Here is a 16,766-nt window from a genome sequence, read left to right as displayed (position 1 = left end):
GGGCAAACTATCCTTCTTCCAATATTGTCCCACCAGTAACCGTGCTGCTGTTATCATGTTCAACATCAAGTTAGTTTCTTTAACATCACAATCTACAACAATGCCCAATAAAAACAATTGCGGGGAAAACTTTATCTTTCTCTTAAAAATCTTTTGAATGTTCCACCAAATTTTAATCCAAAAAGCTTTTATATTTCTACAAGTCCACCACATGTGAAAATAAGTAGCTTCTAAACTACCACACCTCCAACATTTAGACTGTAGATTAGGATACATGTTGGACAGCTTCTTGGGATCCAGATGCCATCTATAAAACATTTTATAAAAAATTTCTCTTAAATTTTGAGCCTGGGTAAATTTAACATTTCTGACCCAAATTATCTCCCAGGTGTCCAATGAAATTGGTTCCTGAATATTTTGTGCCCACTTTATCATGCAGTCTTTAACCAGTTCCGTTTCCGAATCCAATTCAATTAAAGCATTATATATCCTCTTTATATGTGCACAATTTGAATCTCTAATTTGCTTTACTAAATTTTGATCTGTAGTTGTGATGCCAACCTTTTGATCTGACTTCCACCTAGCTTTCAATTGGGTATATTGAAACCAAGAGTAACTTATGTTTTCTTGTCTTAACTCCTCTACTGGTTTAAGTTGCCAATCATTCCCTTGCAATCTAAGTAGTTCCTTATAAGAAACCATATCCATACTCACTCCCATAGATACGCCCTCTATCGCGTGTCCAGGAATTCCCCAAATCGGTATTTTATAATTTAACTTATAATAATACTTTTTCCAGACACGCAATAAAGCACTTCTAAGAATATGAGATTTAAAAGCCCTGTCTACCTTCTTATCATAAAGCAAGTATGCATGCCATCCATATACCAAATCCCATCCCTCAAGATGAAGTATTCTCTTGTTAGTTAGATTAAGCCAATCACTAACCCAGGTCAAGGCAACCGCATCATAGTACAATTTCAAGTTCGGCGCCTTGAGTCCCCCTCTTTCCCTGGCATCTTGTAAAATCTTGAATTTAACTCTTGGTTTTTCTTCTAATTTCTTTATAACCGTAGCCAGTGCTTTTTTTGTAAAAAAAAAAAAGGTGCTGGAACTCACACATGTCATACAACCCGCCTTGCCTACACTACAAGGTTCCATCCCAAAAAAGGTGCCGGAACTCCATTCTGAGCGTTCTATGACAAAAAAAACCCCTGACCGTAGCCTTGTTCACTTAATAATACTGTTTTGCATCGCTTTCTGGGCGACCGGTCAATTCTTTGCACCATGACTTTACTTTTATTACGTTTTACAAGCTCACCAAATGAAAGAACACACAAAAAAAACCCAACCAACTCGATAGCCATCACACAACACAACTGACAAATGTCCTCCTCTCGGCTTCAATACATGACATCCATAACCGGATCCTACTGAGATCTGATTGGCTCATCGCCAAAACAAGGTGACACCCGATTGGGTCTCTAAACACTCGTGCTCATTGGCTACCACCAGATGAAGGAAAGCTACCTGACACCAACCCGAGCAAGTTGTGCTTCCTTTTTCTGCTTATTTGGCTGTAACTTTTCATAGAATACCAGTACAGATAATTGAAGAAACTTCATTGCATGCTTGATTACATTATCTTTCCATCGATACATATGATTTTATGGTACTACTCCAAAAAAAAAAAGCGGTGTTACTAGCCGCTGAACCTCAAAAATACATTTTTTCCCAAAAGGGTTTCCACAATTTTGGCCACTTCTGTGCACATGTAGCTTCCAGCAAATAATTCCTTATACTTACGTTTTTGTTTTGTTGTTTTTTTAAAGAATGTCTTATACTGAAGCCATTGAAATTTTGGGGAGGTCTTACCAAGAATTCACTTACAAACCAGCCGTGAGTATTTTGGGGAGTTTTTTATTGCTGCGGGGGTGGGGGGGGTGGAGGTTGGGTAAAACTCAATTATTTAGAAGGTTGATAGAAAACTTCTAGAGACTTTCTAGAGTTGCTTCTCAAGAGTAACGAAAATTTGTACAGGTAGTCCTCACCTTTAGGAGGCCACCATCGAGCCCCAAATTTAATGTTGCTAAGTGAGACATTTTTTTTAATCCCATTTATATCCCGCCCTTCTCCGAAGACTCAGGGTGGCTTACAATTTAAGCACAAACCAATGTGCTTAGCAATAGCCTTCATTCTATGTATATGCCTGCTTATTAGGGCTTTCGCCCCCCCCCAAGCGGCATTATTACAAAGTCAGCTTATTGCCCCCAACAATCTGGGTCCTCATTTTACCTACCTCGGAAGGATGGAAGGCTGAGTCAACCTTGAGCCTGGTGGGATGCGAACCTGCACTAATTGCAGGCAGCTGGTGTTACTTAAGGAGGCATTAGCCCACTGCTCCACCAAGGCTCTTGATCATGTGACATTTGTTAAGTGAGTTCTCTCCCCCCCCCCGTTTTATGACTCTTCTTGCCACGTTGGTGAAGTGAATCACTGCAGTTTGTTAAATTGCTAGAGCCTGGTGGTTAAGTTGAATCTGGCTTCCCCCGTTGATTTTGCTTGTCCGAAGGTCACAAAAGAGAATCGCGTGACCCCGGGACACACTGCAACCGTCGTAAATATGAGTCAGTTGCCAAGCGTCTGAATTCTGATCACGTGAGCACGAGGATACTACAACGGTCGTTGTAGCATTGCTGACCCATTTATGTAGATTATACCGCATCACAATGATCAGATCCAACTTTCACTATGGTGCATTAGAGTCCCCAGATAGGATAGGATAGGATAGGATAGGATAGGATAGGATAGGATAGGATAGGATAGGATAGGATAGGACAGGACAGGACAGGACAGGACAGGACAGGACAACAGAGTTAGAAGGGACCTTGGAGGTCATCTAGTCCAACCCCCTGCTCAGGCAGGAAACCTTATACTATTTGAGACAAATGGTTGTCCAGTCTCTTCTTAAAAACCTTGAGTGTTGGAATACCCACAACTTCTGGAGGCAGGCTGTCCCACTGGTTAATTGTTCTCGCTGTCGGGAAATTTCTCCTTATTTCTAGGTTGCTTCTCTCTTTGATTATTTTCCATCTATTGCTTCTTCTCCTGCCTTCAGGTGCTTTGGAGAGTAGCTTGACTCCCTCTTCTTTGAGGCAACCCCTGAGATATTGGAACATTTACATGCACTTTCACCCTAATATTCAAATTTTACAAGGCTGTGCATTCCTTTGGTGATGTTCTCCTTCTGAATTGGACCTCTTCTGTATTTTTCTGTGTTGCTTCCCATTTTACTATCATTGTAATTACACAACCATATTTATTTATTTAAACATTTCTACCCTGCTGGAGCAAAATAAAACAACATTCCACATCTTACGCAGTATATGGCAGAACAAATTTGAAACATCCGTGATAAGCCAAAACTGTAGAAGTAAACACCATTAAAGCAGTAAACGAATGTAAAACCGCAAGTTCAACAGTAACAATGAACATTAAAAAGATAGACTCCTAAAATCAGGGAAACAACTGCCTCTTCAACACTTTCCAAAAAATAAACACAGAGGCTGTTTCATAGTAGATTGGTCAAAAAAGCCAACACAGTGCTAGGCTGCATTAACAGAGGGATAGAATCAAGATCACAGGAAGTGTTGATATCACTTTACAAGGCATTGGGTCAGGCCACACTTGGAATCCTGCATCCAGTTTTGGTCACCACGATGTAAAAAAGATGTCGAGACTCTAGAAAGAATGTAGAGAAGAGCAACAAAAATGATTAGAGGTCTTGAGGCTAAAACATATAAGGAACAGTTGGTGGAATTGGGTATGTCTAGTTTAATGAAGAGAAGGACGAGGGGGGACATGATAGCAGTCTTCCAATATTTGAGGGTGCTGCCACAAAGAAGAGGGAGGGTCAACCTATTCCCCCAAACACCTGAAGACAGAATAAGAAGCAGTGGATGGAAACGAATCAAGGAAAGATCAAACCTAGAACTAAGGAGAAATTTCCTGACAGTGAGAACAATTAACCAGTGGAACGACCTGCCTCCAGAAGTTGTGGGTGCTCCAACATTGGAGGTTTTTAAGAAGAGATTGGACAACCATTTGTCTGAAGTGGTATAGGATCACTTGCCTGAGCAGGGGGATCAGACTAGAGTACCTCTCGAGGTCCCTTCCAACTCTGTTCTGTCTATTTAGAGCAATGTTGCTCAATCTTAGCAATTTTACACTGTGTGGACTTCAACTCCCAGAATTCCTCAGCCAGCTTCACCATGCTTTCAAGTAGCTTGCAAACCTAAAGCGACTTGAGATTGTTATGGCTTGTTCATTTTACAACCTGCTTTTTTTTTAAAAAAAAAAACCTCTTTCCTTAGTGGGGGCAGGATCTCCAGAGCGAACACGAGAAGTACCTGGTGCGACACTGTGGTGACATTCCCGTTTTTGTGTACAACTATCCCTATGATCTTAAGCCGTTCTACATGCGAGACAACGAAGATGGACCTCGTAGGACTGTAAGAACTAATTAAAATGCTTCGATCAAGGCAGACACGCTCTTTTGGTTTCTCGCTTTGCTCTCTCAAGCTTTTCGGACTGAAATAAATTCTCTTCTAGGATGAAATTGGTTTCTGCTTAATGGGGCTGCTTAATGCTAGGTTAGATGGAAGGAAAGAGAAAAAGGTGATTGACAGTAAGGGTGTCGGCCTTACCCGGTAGACCAGGGGTAGGAAACCTTGGCTCTTTTATGATTCGTGAACTTCAACTCCCAGAATTCCTGAGCCAGCATGGGGGAACTATGGCCCCTTCATGACTTGTGGACTTCAACTCCCAGAATTCCTGAGCCAGCATGGGGGAAACCTTGGCCCCTTCATGACTTGTGGACTTCAACTCCCAGAATTCCTGAGCCAGCATGGGGGAACTATGGCCCCTTCATGACTTGTGGACTTCAACTCCCAGAATTCCTGAGCCAGCATGGGGGAAACCTTGGCCCCTTCATGACTTGTGGACTTCAACTCCCAGAATTCCTGAGCCAGCATGGGGGAAACCTTGGCCCCTTCATGACTTGTGGACTTCAACTCCCAGAATTCCTGAGCCAGCATGGGGGAACTATGGCCCCTTCATGACTTGTGGACTTCAACTCCCAGAATTCCTGAGCCAGCATGGGGGAAACCTTGGCCCCTTCATGACTTGTGGACTTCAACTCCCAGAATTCCTGAGCCAGCATGGGGGAACTATGGCCCCTTCATGACTTGTGGACTTCAACTCCCAGAATTCCTGAGCCAGCATGGGGGAAACCTTGGCCCCTTCATGACTTGTGGACTTCAACTCCCAGAATTCCTCAGCCAGCATGGGGGAAACCTTGGCCCCTTCATGACTTGTGGACTTCAACTCCCAGAATTCCTGAGCCAGCATGGGGGAACTATGGCCCCTTCATGACTCGTGGACTTCAACTCCCAGAATTCCTGAGCCAGCATGGGGGAACTATGGCCCCTTCAGGACTTGTGGACTTCAACTCCCAGAATTCCTGAGCCAGCATGGGGGAACTATGGCCCCTTGCATGACTTGTGGACTTCAACTCCCAGAATTCCTCAGCCAGCATGGGGGAACTATGGCCCCTTCATGACTTGGGGACTTCAACTCCCAGAATTCCTCAGCCAGCACGGGGGAACTAAGGCCCCTTCATGAGTTGTGGACTTCAACTCCCAGAATTCCTCAGCCAGCATGGGGGAACTATGGCCCCTTCATGACTTGTGGACTTCAACTCCCAGAATTCCTCAGCCAGCATGGGGGAACTACGGCTCCTTGTATGACTTGTGGATAGAATAGAGTAGAGTGGAATGGAAATGGAAATAAGGATAGGATAGGATGGGATAGAGCTGTAAGGGACCTTGGAGGTCTTCTAGTCCAGCCCCCTGTTCAAGCCGGAGAACCTTTTACCTTTGCCTTTAGCCATTCAGGAATGCCTCTGGAGACTAGCTGTAGGCCTGGTGGTGGTTTACTTTCGCACAGAGAGAGATTTCAGAGATACTTGTCACCTTCTGTTCCCTACAAGGTAGCAGCGGTGGATCTACTGGTCCCAGATGTTGGAGAACTTTTCGGTGGGAGTTTGAGAGAAGATCGCCTGGATTTTCTGCAATCTCGCTTACAAAGGTAGCGGGAGGGTGGGGTTATTCTGCCTGGCTGTTGGGGAAGAGGCTGGGAACCACTTAATAAGTAATCGAAGACTTTTCTGAAAGACGTCAAAAATGTATAGGAGAAAGAAGAGGTAGCGGGCTCAGGCAGGAGAGGACTTCTGGGGAATCTGTTTGCTAAGGATCCCATCTACTCTGGGCGATTACAATGCAGGAAGTCCTCGACTTGCATCAGTTCATTTAGCGATGGTTCAAAGTTACAGCCGTATTGAAAAATGTGACTTAGAACCGTTTTTTCACATCTAGGGACTCTTGCGGCATCCCCATGGTCACCTGGTCACAATTCAGATGCTTGGCAACTTGTTCATTTTTATGATCGTTGCTGTGTCCCACTGTCATAGGATCCCCTTTTGTGACCCTTGGAGAAACAAAGTCAGATTCACTGAACAACTGGGTTACTAACTTAACAATTGCAGTGATTCACTTAACAACTCTGGACAGACTCGAACACTGGGCGCTATCTAACGAAATGAAATTCAGTGGTGAAAAAAGTAAGGGCTCTACATTTAAGCAAGAAAAGCCAAATGCACAGGTATAGTATAGGGCAGACATGTCAAACACAAGGCCCGGGGGCCGGATCCGGCCAACGAAGTGGTTTCATATGGCCCACAAAGCCATCCTGGAAACAGTGAGGGAACGGCCCCCACTGCCTTGGCCCTGGCCCAGAGACCCTCCTTCTGCCAGAGACCCCCAGATCTGTCCCACTCCTGCCCAGGCCCCCATAGGCACCCTTGATGCGAACGATGTAGAGCTGGCCATGTCCACCCAGTAGGCCATACGCACTCTAGCCACGCCCACCCAGTAGGCCATGCCCACCCAGGCCATACCCACCCGGCCCCTTGAGGGCAACCGCAATGCTGATGCGGCCCTCAATGAAATTGAGTTTGACACCCTTGGTATAGGGCGTACCTTGTTCAATAGTAGCAACCGTGAGAGGGATCTTGGAGTCCTAGTGGACAATCCCTTAGATAGGAGCCAGCCGTGTGCGGCAGCTGCCAAAAAAGCCAACGCAGTGCTAGGCTGCATTAACAGAGGGATAGAATCAAGATCACGTGAAGTGTTAATACTACTTTACAAGGCAAGGCCTTGGTAAGGCCACACTTGGAATGCTGCATCACGTTTTGGTCACCACGATGTAAAAAAGATGCTGAGAGTCTAGAAAGAGGGCAGAGAAGAGCAAAAAAGATGATTAGGGGGCTGGAGGCTAAAACATATAAGGAACGGCTGCTGGAATTGGGTATGTCTAGTCCAGGGGTAGGCAACCTCAGCTCTTTTATGACTCAAGGACTTCAACTCCCAGATTTCCTGAGCCAGCTTGGCTGGCTCAGGAATTCTGGGAGTTGAAGTCCATGAGTCATAAAAGAGCCGAGGTTGCCTACCCCTGGTCTAGTCTAATGAAGAGAAGGACGAGGGGGGACAGGACAGCAGTCTTCCAGTATCTCAGGGGCTGCCCCAAAGAAGAGGGAGTCAAGCTATTCTCCAAAGCGCCTGAAGGCAGGATAAGAAGCAACAGATGGAAACTAATCAAGGAGAGAAGCAACCTAGAACTGAGGAGAAATTTTCTGACAGTTGGAACAGTTAATCAGTGGAACAACCTGCCTCCAGAAGTTGTGAATGCTCCAAGACTGGAAATTTTTAAGAAGAGACTGGACAGCCATTTGTCTGAAATGGTATAGGGTTTCTGCCTGAGCAGGGGGTTGGACTAGATGACCTCCAAGGTCCCTTCCAACTTTATTACTACTATTATTAAGGAAGATCACAAAATGGGGCAAAACCCCCTTATCCTATGTGTCACTTAACCACAGAAATTTATGGCTCAGTGATAGTCATTAGTCAAGGACTCCGTGTGTGGTGTCTTCAGTTCAGATGTTCTTTGAGTCTCTTTTTCAAAGGCGATGTTCAGACTCCTGTTTTTGTGCATTTCTAAATTTGGATTAGGGAAGGGCATGTAGTTTTGAGACCCCCACCTGCGAGTATTAGGAGAAACAAGATATTCCAATGCTTCTTTTTGGAACTGCAGATTCTGATTTGCCTTGCCGTCCTCTTGGGAGGGTTTTTCATCTTTCCTTTCGTGTCAAAACTACGGGTCACGGATTCTTTTGCGAGATATTTGCAGACATTTCACTATCCAGCTACGTAATATCCCTGTTTTCATAGATCAGCTTGTAGCGCTGTGTTGGTGGGGAGTAGTTTTTCTCCATGGTTGGGATTCTCTTTTCTGCTTGGTTGTTTGTCTTGTCTTAATCCATGCTTATCTGGGTATAGGCTGCCGGAGGTGATACGTGATCGTCTTTTTGTTTCCTTCTTCGTTTTTTTCATCGTTTCTTTTGAATGGTGTGTAAATGTGCTTTATCTCTGTGTGTCTGTTGATGGCTCATTTGTCTGACAAGCTTCTATGCTTTTTCTAGCATTTGGGGGAATTATAAATAATAAACCTTTATTGTCAAAGTACAACATGTGTACATTGAGATTAGCTGAGCCTCCCCCCGTGCTCTCTCCCCCCAACACAGTGACAACAAACCCTCCATCCCACCACACTATGTGAACCAACTACACCACACACCGGCCTCCCAAGTCAATTCTGCATAAGATTATGTCCCATTTAAAAGCCTAACAGCCCACGGATAAAAGCTATTTTTCAGCCTGTTGTTACGGCTGGCTATATTCCTATATCTCCTACCGGATGGTAGTAGAGTAAAGAGATACCGTCCAGGGTGTGAGTCATCCCTGAGAATCTTCCTCACTCTTCCAAGGCAGCGAGCCCTGGCGATGTCATCCGGTGGTGTCAGGGAACAGCCCACAATGTCTTGTGCTGTGCTCACTACCCTCTGTAATACTTTCCTGTCCGCGGCTGTCAGACCAGCATACCAAACCACAATACCATACGAGAGGACGCTCTCTATGGTAGACCGGTAATAGGTTTAATAGAATAGAATAGAATAGAATAGAATAGAATAGAATAGAATAGAATAGAATAGAATAGAATAGAATAGAATAGAATAGAATAGAATAGAATAGAATACAGAATATAGAATATAAAATATAGAAAATTAGAATAGAATAGAATAGAATAGAATAGAATAGAATAGAATAGAATAGAATAGAATAGAATAGAATAGAATAGAATAGAATAGAATAGAATAGAATAGAATAGAAGCTGGAACGGAACTTGGAGGTCTTCTAGTCCAGCCCCCTGCTCATGCAAGAGAACCTATAGTACCATTTCAGACAAGTGACTGTCCACTCTCTTCTTAAAAATCTCCAATGATGGAGCGGCCATGATTTCTGGTGGCAAGCTGTTCCACTGGTTAATTGTCCTCACTGTCAGGAAGTTTCTCCTTAATTCCTGGTTGCTTCTCCCTTCGATCAGTTTCCAACCATTGTTTCTCGTCCTTCCCTCTGGTGCTTTGGTGAACAACCTGCCGCCCTCTGCCTTGTGGTAGCCCCTGAGATACTGGAACGCTGCTATCGTGTCTCCCCTATTTCTCCTTTTCTTTAGACTAGCCAAACCCAAGTCTCGCAGCCGTTCTTCGTATGTCTACGGTTTCCCAGTTGAAACCGTGATCGAGTCTGCCCGTACGTTGTGAAATTAAAGGAGTTTTGTCATCGTGACCTCTTGACTGCTAGTTGATGTTTGTGGCTGTGCCGTGCTAGTTTTCTCCTGGGGTGGTTTTTCTGCTTTTCTGTCAAGCTGTGGGTCACCCGATTCTTCTGCAAAAAAAAAAAAAAGGGCTCCACGCCCAGCATCAAATGGATTGCGCAGAATTCCACAAAGCGCTTGGGGATTTCCCCCAGCAATTTGGCAGGCTGTGCCTTCTCCTGCTGATCAAATACTGTCCTTCTGAGAAAGCCAGATTGAAGGTGTGGTTATTTCTCACACACCCCTTCCCTTTGGAGCTGAGCTGTTGTTTACTTTCTCCTCGATTATCTCTTTAATAGTTCTGCTAACATTTCTTGTCTTCTCTCCCTCCAATTTATCTCTGCAATTCTCTATAATCTTACCTGGTCGGCTAAGAGTCACGCGATCAACCCGTTTGCCAGCCGTCCTGCTTTTATTTATTTGTTTATTTATTTATTTTAATCGCATGTTTCGTTGAGCCTTATGATAACATAAAAAAACGTAACGAGAACAAAGATTGAGGGGGGGGAAGGAGGGGGGGAAAAAGGAGAAAAGGGGAAAAAAAGTGCTGATTCCAACTCTTTCCCAGACAGAACAGATAATTTATTTATTTATTTATTTTATTTTATTGGATTTGTATACCGCCCTATTCCCGTAGGACTCAGGGCGGTTTACAGGGCAGTTAAAACCATGAATACGAAAAATTAAAAACAAATAAAACAAATTAAATTAAATTCAAGCCCCAAGAGTAAATCTAAAACCCAGTTAAATTAACAACCCCACAGTCTGGACCAAACAATCCTCAACATACGACCACAGTTGGGCCCCCAAATTTCTGGTTGTTAGGCGAGACGCTTGTTAAGTGAATTTTGCCCCATTTTACAACCTTTCTCGCGACGGTGGCCAAGCGAATCACTGCAACTGTTAAGTTAGGGACACGGTTGTTAAGTGAATCTGGCTTCCCCATTGACTTCTGCTTGTCAGAAGGTCACAAAAAGTGATTCACACGATCCCGGGAATACGGCAGCTGTCGGTAAGTATGAGCCAGTTGCCAAGCGTCTGAATTTTGGATCACGCGACCCCGTGGATGCAGCAGTGGTCGTAAGTGTGAAAAATGGTCAAAACTCACTTTTTTCAGCGCCGTTGTGACTTTGGACGGTCAGTAAATGTACTGTTGTAAGTCGAGGACTCCCTGTAAATTACTAATAGTTACAAGCTCAACTTTGTACATGACCTATAATTATTACAAGCCAGTTCTACAACTACCCAATTATTAAATCTTCAAAATTCTGAATTTCATTTATATTTTTCTATTTTAAGAATAAGGATAAGTCCTCAGGGTAGAAACTGGTATACCGGCATTTTAGTCTCGCATTAGGCATGAAATTGGCTGGGTGATTTTGGGCCAATCATGGCTAGATGGTGAGTTCTAATCCTGCCTTAGGTAACAAAGCCGGTTGGGTGACTTTGAAACCAATCACCAGGCGATGGAGAATTCTAGCCCCGCCTTAGGCACGCAAGCCATTTGGGTGACTTTGGGCCAATCACCAGGAGACGGTGAGTTGTAGTCCCACCTTAGGCATGAAAGCCCACCAGGTGACTTTGGGCCAATCATCAGGAGACGGTGAGTTCTAGTTCCGCTTTAGGCACCAAACCAACTGGGTGACCTTGGGCCAGTCACTGTCCCTTGACCCTAAGAAGGAAGCATTGGCAAGCCACTTCTGATAAACCTTGCCAAGAAAACTGAAGGGATTTCTCCAGGCAGTCTCTGACGATGGTACATGATCGTTGTGCAAGCATTTCGATAAGGCAGTGGGTGCGATAGATCAGCAGTCCCCAACTTTTCCAGCTTGAGGGCCTGGCAAGGCGATTGGGGAGGGGAGAGAATATGGTTTTGTGCGAGCGGCAGGTGCCCGTATGTGCAGGCAAAGCACTATTTGTGCAAGTGGAGAAAGCTGCGAGCACACACAAGTGTCCCAACGCTGGCAGGAGTGGAACTGTGCGTACATGCACACTTGCCCAACGCTTTTTGCGGCCCGGTTCTGACCACGCCACGGCCCAGGGGTTGGGGACCCCTACGATAGATGGTTTCATTGGTTTTTTCTTACGTATCCTCTGCGCTCCTTGAAGACCCTTCCAATTACCACGGTGGTTCCACGTTTGATTCTGTGATCTGTGTCCATCATTCCTTTCAAAGACAGGTTCCTGGACTCGGCTGTGAGTCAGCTTCACACACACTGTAAACACTCGTGATTACATTCCTCCCTGTTATCCCTCACCAATTTGTCATCAGGTCTGCTGGGAGCAAAATTCACAGTTTGCAGGCCGGACAAAAACGATCACCTTTGCCTGTCAATTTGCTCTTTTAAACTCGCTTAATGTCTGAACACACACAAAAAGCGGGGGCTTTTCATCTCTTTCGGTGTCAGAAGCAAAATTCTGTGGCACCTTAAAACTGTGGAAGCCCATTTTTTCATCCTGGCTAGAGATAACCCTAGCGGCAATCATCTTGAACATCTTTACTAAAGGTAAAGGTTCCCCCGCACGTGCGTGCTACTCATTTCCGACTTTAGGGGCCGGTGCTCATCTCCGTTTCAAAGCCGAGGAGCCAGCGCTTGTCCGAGGACGTCTCCGTGGTCATGTGGCCGGCATGACTAGATGCCAAAGGCACACGGAACGCTGTTACCTTCCCACCGGAGTGGTCCCTATTTTTCTACTTGCATTTTTACGTGCTTTCGAACTGCTAGGTTGGCAGAAGCTGGGACGAGTAACAGGCGCTCACTCTGTTACGCGGCACTCGGGATTCGACCCGCCAAACTGCTGACCTTCTGATCGACAAGCTCAGCGTCCTAACCCACAGAGCCGCTGCGTCCCTTGAACATCTTTAAGAGGCTACAAAACGTCAACACTGATATTAATTTCATTATAATATTATTTATATGCCATCGTCCAGATTTGCCGCATGCAAATGTAATCTTTTTGCCAACTTCCTAGCGTTCTGGCCTTTGGCTGACAAAATATTATTTTGTTGTTTCTACAGGTTGAAGCTTGAAGACACCTATCAGTGGTAAGATATATTTCCTCGATATTATTCGTGTCTTCCCCTGGCCTTTGGAAATCTTCTGAGAAAAAGCAAATAAAATCTCAGTTCAACCAGAAACCAACCTTTATTATGTTAGTGATGGCCCTTTATAATAAACGTGACAATGTGCCACCAGTTGGGATACAGGAAAGCCCCCCCCCCTATTTTTTTTTTTAATTAACCAAGGGACCAGCAAGTCCATGTAGTCCTTGGACTTATGACCATAATTAGACAGGAATTAGTCATACCAGCCATTAAATGGATCACCACATGACTTTGCAACATTTTTTGCAGCAGTGAATGCGGCTCTTGTAAAGCAAACGCCGTGGTCGTTAGGCAAATCCATTGCCTATAAAGGGAATTTTTGCTGGAAAATGGAAGTAAACGCTGATTTCCGGCGAAAAGATAAATTATGGTCAAACAACTGTAAAAGTAGGCCTGTTGCCATAAGCCTGGGGTCAGAGGGGCTGGTTGTTGGAATTTTGAATCTGGGTCATTAAGTAGCCCTTAGCGCATTGGAGGTAGTCCTCGACTTTACAACGGCACTAGAAAAAAGTGACTTATGACCATGTTTCACACTTAACAACCACATGGGCAAAATTCGGATGCTTGGCAACTGGTTCCTATTTATGACGGTCGCAGTGTCCCGGGGCCACGTGATCCCCTTTTGCAACCTTCTGACAAGCAAAGCCAATGGGGAAGCCAGATTCACTTAACGACCGTGTTACTAATTTAACAACTGCAGGGATTCACTTAAGGACTGTGGCAAAAAAAGGTCGCAAAACGGGGGTAAAACTCACTGAACAAGTGGCTCGCTTAGCAGTGGAAATTTTGGGCTCGGGTGGTCGTAAGTCGGGGACTATCTGTACTTGTTAAGCTTTGAGTGCAAAACGTTTCAAGTCCTCTTGAAGGTAAAACTTGAAAATGTCTTCCGAGTTTCCACTGGAGGCATAAAAACAAGTCAGACAACGACAGATCCTTCCAAACGCCAAATAAAGATATTTTTGCATTTGTCACAGTTCCCCTTTTCCCCCCCCCACCCCCCCATCCTTTATTTCTCTCTCTTTCCCCCAGTTCTGCTCCATGACATCATTTCCTCCTTTCTTTCCAAATTTACAAAAATCTGCAAAGGCAAAAACCACACTGAATGCCTCTTGAGATACTCCTCTGCCGGTGATTCTTAAATCTTCGAGAAGCAGAGAATTATCTCAAAGGAGCAAAACCCCAGATAAACAATTGTAGGGTTAGAAAGACCACGGTACAGAAAGACCACTGTAAACTGACTGTGGTTTTCAATAATTTGTCTATTTATTTCCCCCTTTTTTTCTTAAGAGATCCACCTTGGAGTAGTGGTTAGGGTGCTGGCCTAGAAATTGGGAGACAGTGAGTTCTAGTCACCCTTTAAACGTGAAAGCCAGTTGGATGACTTTGGGCCAATCACACTAGGAGATGATAAGTTCTAGTGCCGCCTTAGGCATGAAAGCCAGCTAGGTGACTTTAGGCCAATCACTAGGAGACAGTGAGTTCTAGTCCCATCTTAGGCATGAAAGCCAGCTGGGTGATTTGAGGCCAATCACCAGGAGACAGTGAGTTCTAGTCCTGCCTCAGCCATGAAAGCCGGCTGGGTGACTTGAGGCCAATCACCAGGAGACAGTGAGTTCTAATCCTGCCTCAGCCATGAAAGCCGGCTGGGTGACTTGAGGCCAATCACCAGGAGACAGTGAGTTCTAGTCCTGCCTCAGCCATGAAAGCCAGCTGGGTGACTTTAGGCCAGTCACCAGGAGACAGTGAGATCTAGTCCTTTCTCTGCCCTGAAAGCCGACTGGGTGACTTTGGGCCAATCACCAGGAAACAGTGAGTTCTAGTCCTGCCTCAGCCATGAAAGCCGGCTGGGTGACTTGAGGCCAATCACCAGGAGATGGTAAATTCTAGTTGCGCCTTAGCGATGAAAGCTGGCTGTGTGACTTTGAGCCAATCACCAGGAGATGGTGAGTTCTAGTCCTTTCTCAGGCCTGAAAGCCGGCTGGGTGACTTGAGGCCAATTACCAGGAGACTGTGAGTTCTAGTCCCACCTTAGCTTTGAAAGCCAGATGGGTGACGTTGTGTCAGTCCCCCTCCCTCAGCCCAACCCACCTCACAGGGCTGTCGTTGTGAGAAAAATAGGAAGAAGGAATATTATATATGTTCGCTTCCTTGAGTTATTTATCGAAATAAATAAATAAAGGCTGGATAAAAATCTTACATAAATAGAAAATCACGTTGAGAAATTGGAAATGTGAAATTCCAGATATCAAGATGTTGGAAATGGGTGATCTACCTGTTTTGCCAAATATTTCCTACGAATCCAAAGATACAGCAATACGTATGACTGTGGTAGAGGTTTTGTGGTATATGGCAATACCTTTACCAATCATATTTATAGAGCAGTGTTTTTCAAGCATGGCAGCTTAAAGGTGGGTGGACTACAACTCCCAGAATTCCCTTGCTGGCTGGGGAATTCTGGGAACTGAAGTCCACCCATCATGAAGTTGCCAAGGTTGAGAAACACTGAACTAGGGGAATGTATTCATTAGTAAATCAGTGACTATTGCTAAGGATAAAATATAAGGTATTGCAGATTTATTTTTATTATTTTTTTCCTGAATTGGTGTTTTTAATTCAGGGGTCTTCAAACTTGGCCCTTTTATGACTTGTGGACTTCAACTCCTAGAATTCCTCAGCCAGCGTGCTGTCGGGCCAAGTTTGAAGACCCCTCTTTTAATTTGTCTCCTTTCAAGTTTTTCTTAGGGGTTGTTGTTGTTGTTTTGGAGTTTAAAATTTTGTTAACTCTTATTTTTTGTTTTTAAAAAAGAGAGTTTTTAAAAAATGTCGGGTGCTGCCGCTGCACTATAGTAAACAGGAAGCTCTGATTGCAGATAAGCCATTAAACTGATTGGGAAATAAATCCAAGGCTAAATTATCCCATTTCTTTGCTGCGCAGGTACGTAGAACTGCGCCAATTTGGATCAACCCCCCACGGAGGATTCGGAATGGGGTTCGAGCGATACCTGCAGTGCATCCTGGGAGTTCAGAATATTAAGGATGTCATTCCGTTCCCGCGATTTCCTCACTCGTGCGTTTTATAACTCTTTGTCCCAACTTCTGTTTTCCTTCTGTTGTAAATTTACGGCATGCATAAATGACTCTACGCAACATTTAGAGAGAGAGAAAAAAATAAGAGACTTCGTTTTTTTCTGCCTCTTTTTTTTCTTCTATTTTTCCTTTTTCCCCTTCTCGGTTTTCCACTAAATGGAGGGTAAAACTCAGATTTGAAAGCTGCCCTGTCTGCAGAAGTAGGTATTTGTGTATATCAGGGGTCTTCAAACTTGGCCCTTTTATGACTTGTGGACTTCAACTCCCAGAATTCCCGAGTCAGCCCTCAGGGCTGGCTGAGGGATTCTGGGAGTTGAAGTCCACAAGTCATAAAAGGGCCAGGTCTGAAGACCCCTGGTGTGTATATATATTCCATTTTCTTCAAATCCATTTTTAAAAAACGCAGGGCCCTTTTAACCTTCTGACACCTGCCTGGATGTAGTCCAGTTATACAGGTCATCCTCAAGTGACGACTGTTGCTTTAGTGGTCCTTCGAAGCTACAGTGGCGCTGAAAAGAAACAAGTCCTCACACTTATGACCATAGCAGCATCCCCACCACAATGTGATCACAATTCAAGGAGCTTGGCAACTGGCATGTATTTACAATGTTCGAAGCATCTCGGGACCATGGGATCACCATTTGCAACCTTGCCAGCCAGCTTTTGACAAGCTGGATTTGCTTAACGGCCGTGTGATTCAGCTAACAATCGCTATGATTCGCTGTGAGAAAAAGGTTGTAAAAAT

General features: G+C 44.6%; 1 protein-coding gene across 1 annotated transcript; it reads left to right on the top strand.

Annotated features, from left to right (window-relative positions):
- The first annotated feature begins 1,830 nt into the window (after positions 1 to 1,830).
- NARS2 (asparaginyl-tRNA synthetase 2, mitochondrial) lies at positions 1,831 to 16,220 on the top strand. Its single transcript, XM_081327894.1, has 5 exons — positions 1,831 to 1,899; positions 4,374 to 4,511; positions 6,050 to 6,147; positions 12,848 to 12,874; positions 15,870 to 16,220. The coding sequence occupies exons 1-5, from the start codon at positions 1,834 to 1,836 to the stop codon at positions 16,012 to 16,014; spliced, it is 474 nt and encodes a 157-aa protein (XP_081184020.1). The 5' UTR covers positions 1,831 to 1,833; the 3' UTR covers positions 16,015 to 16,220.
- The last annotated feature ends 546 nt before the right edge of the window (positions 16,221 to 16,766 follow it).

Source organism: Vipera berus (assembly GCF_964194415.1).
Source record: "Vipera berus genome assembly, chromosome: 4".
Classification (NCBI taxonomy): domain Eukaryota; kingdom Metazoa; phylum Chordata; class Lepidosauria; order Squamata; family Viperidae; genus Vipera; species Vipera berus.
Note: the sequence above shows the minus strand (reverse complement) of the source record. Positions and strands in the feature narration are given on the sequence as shown.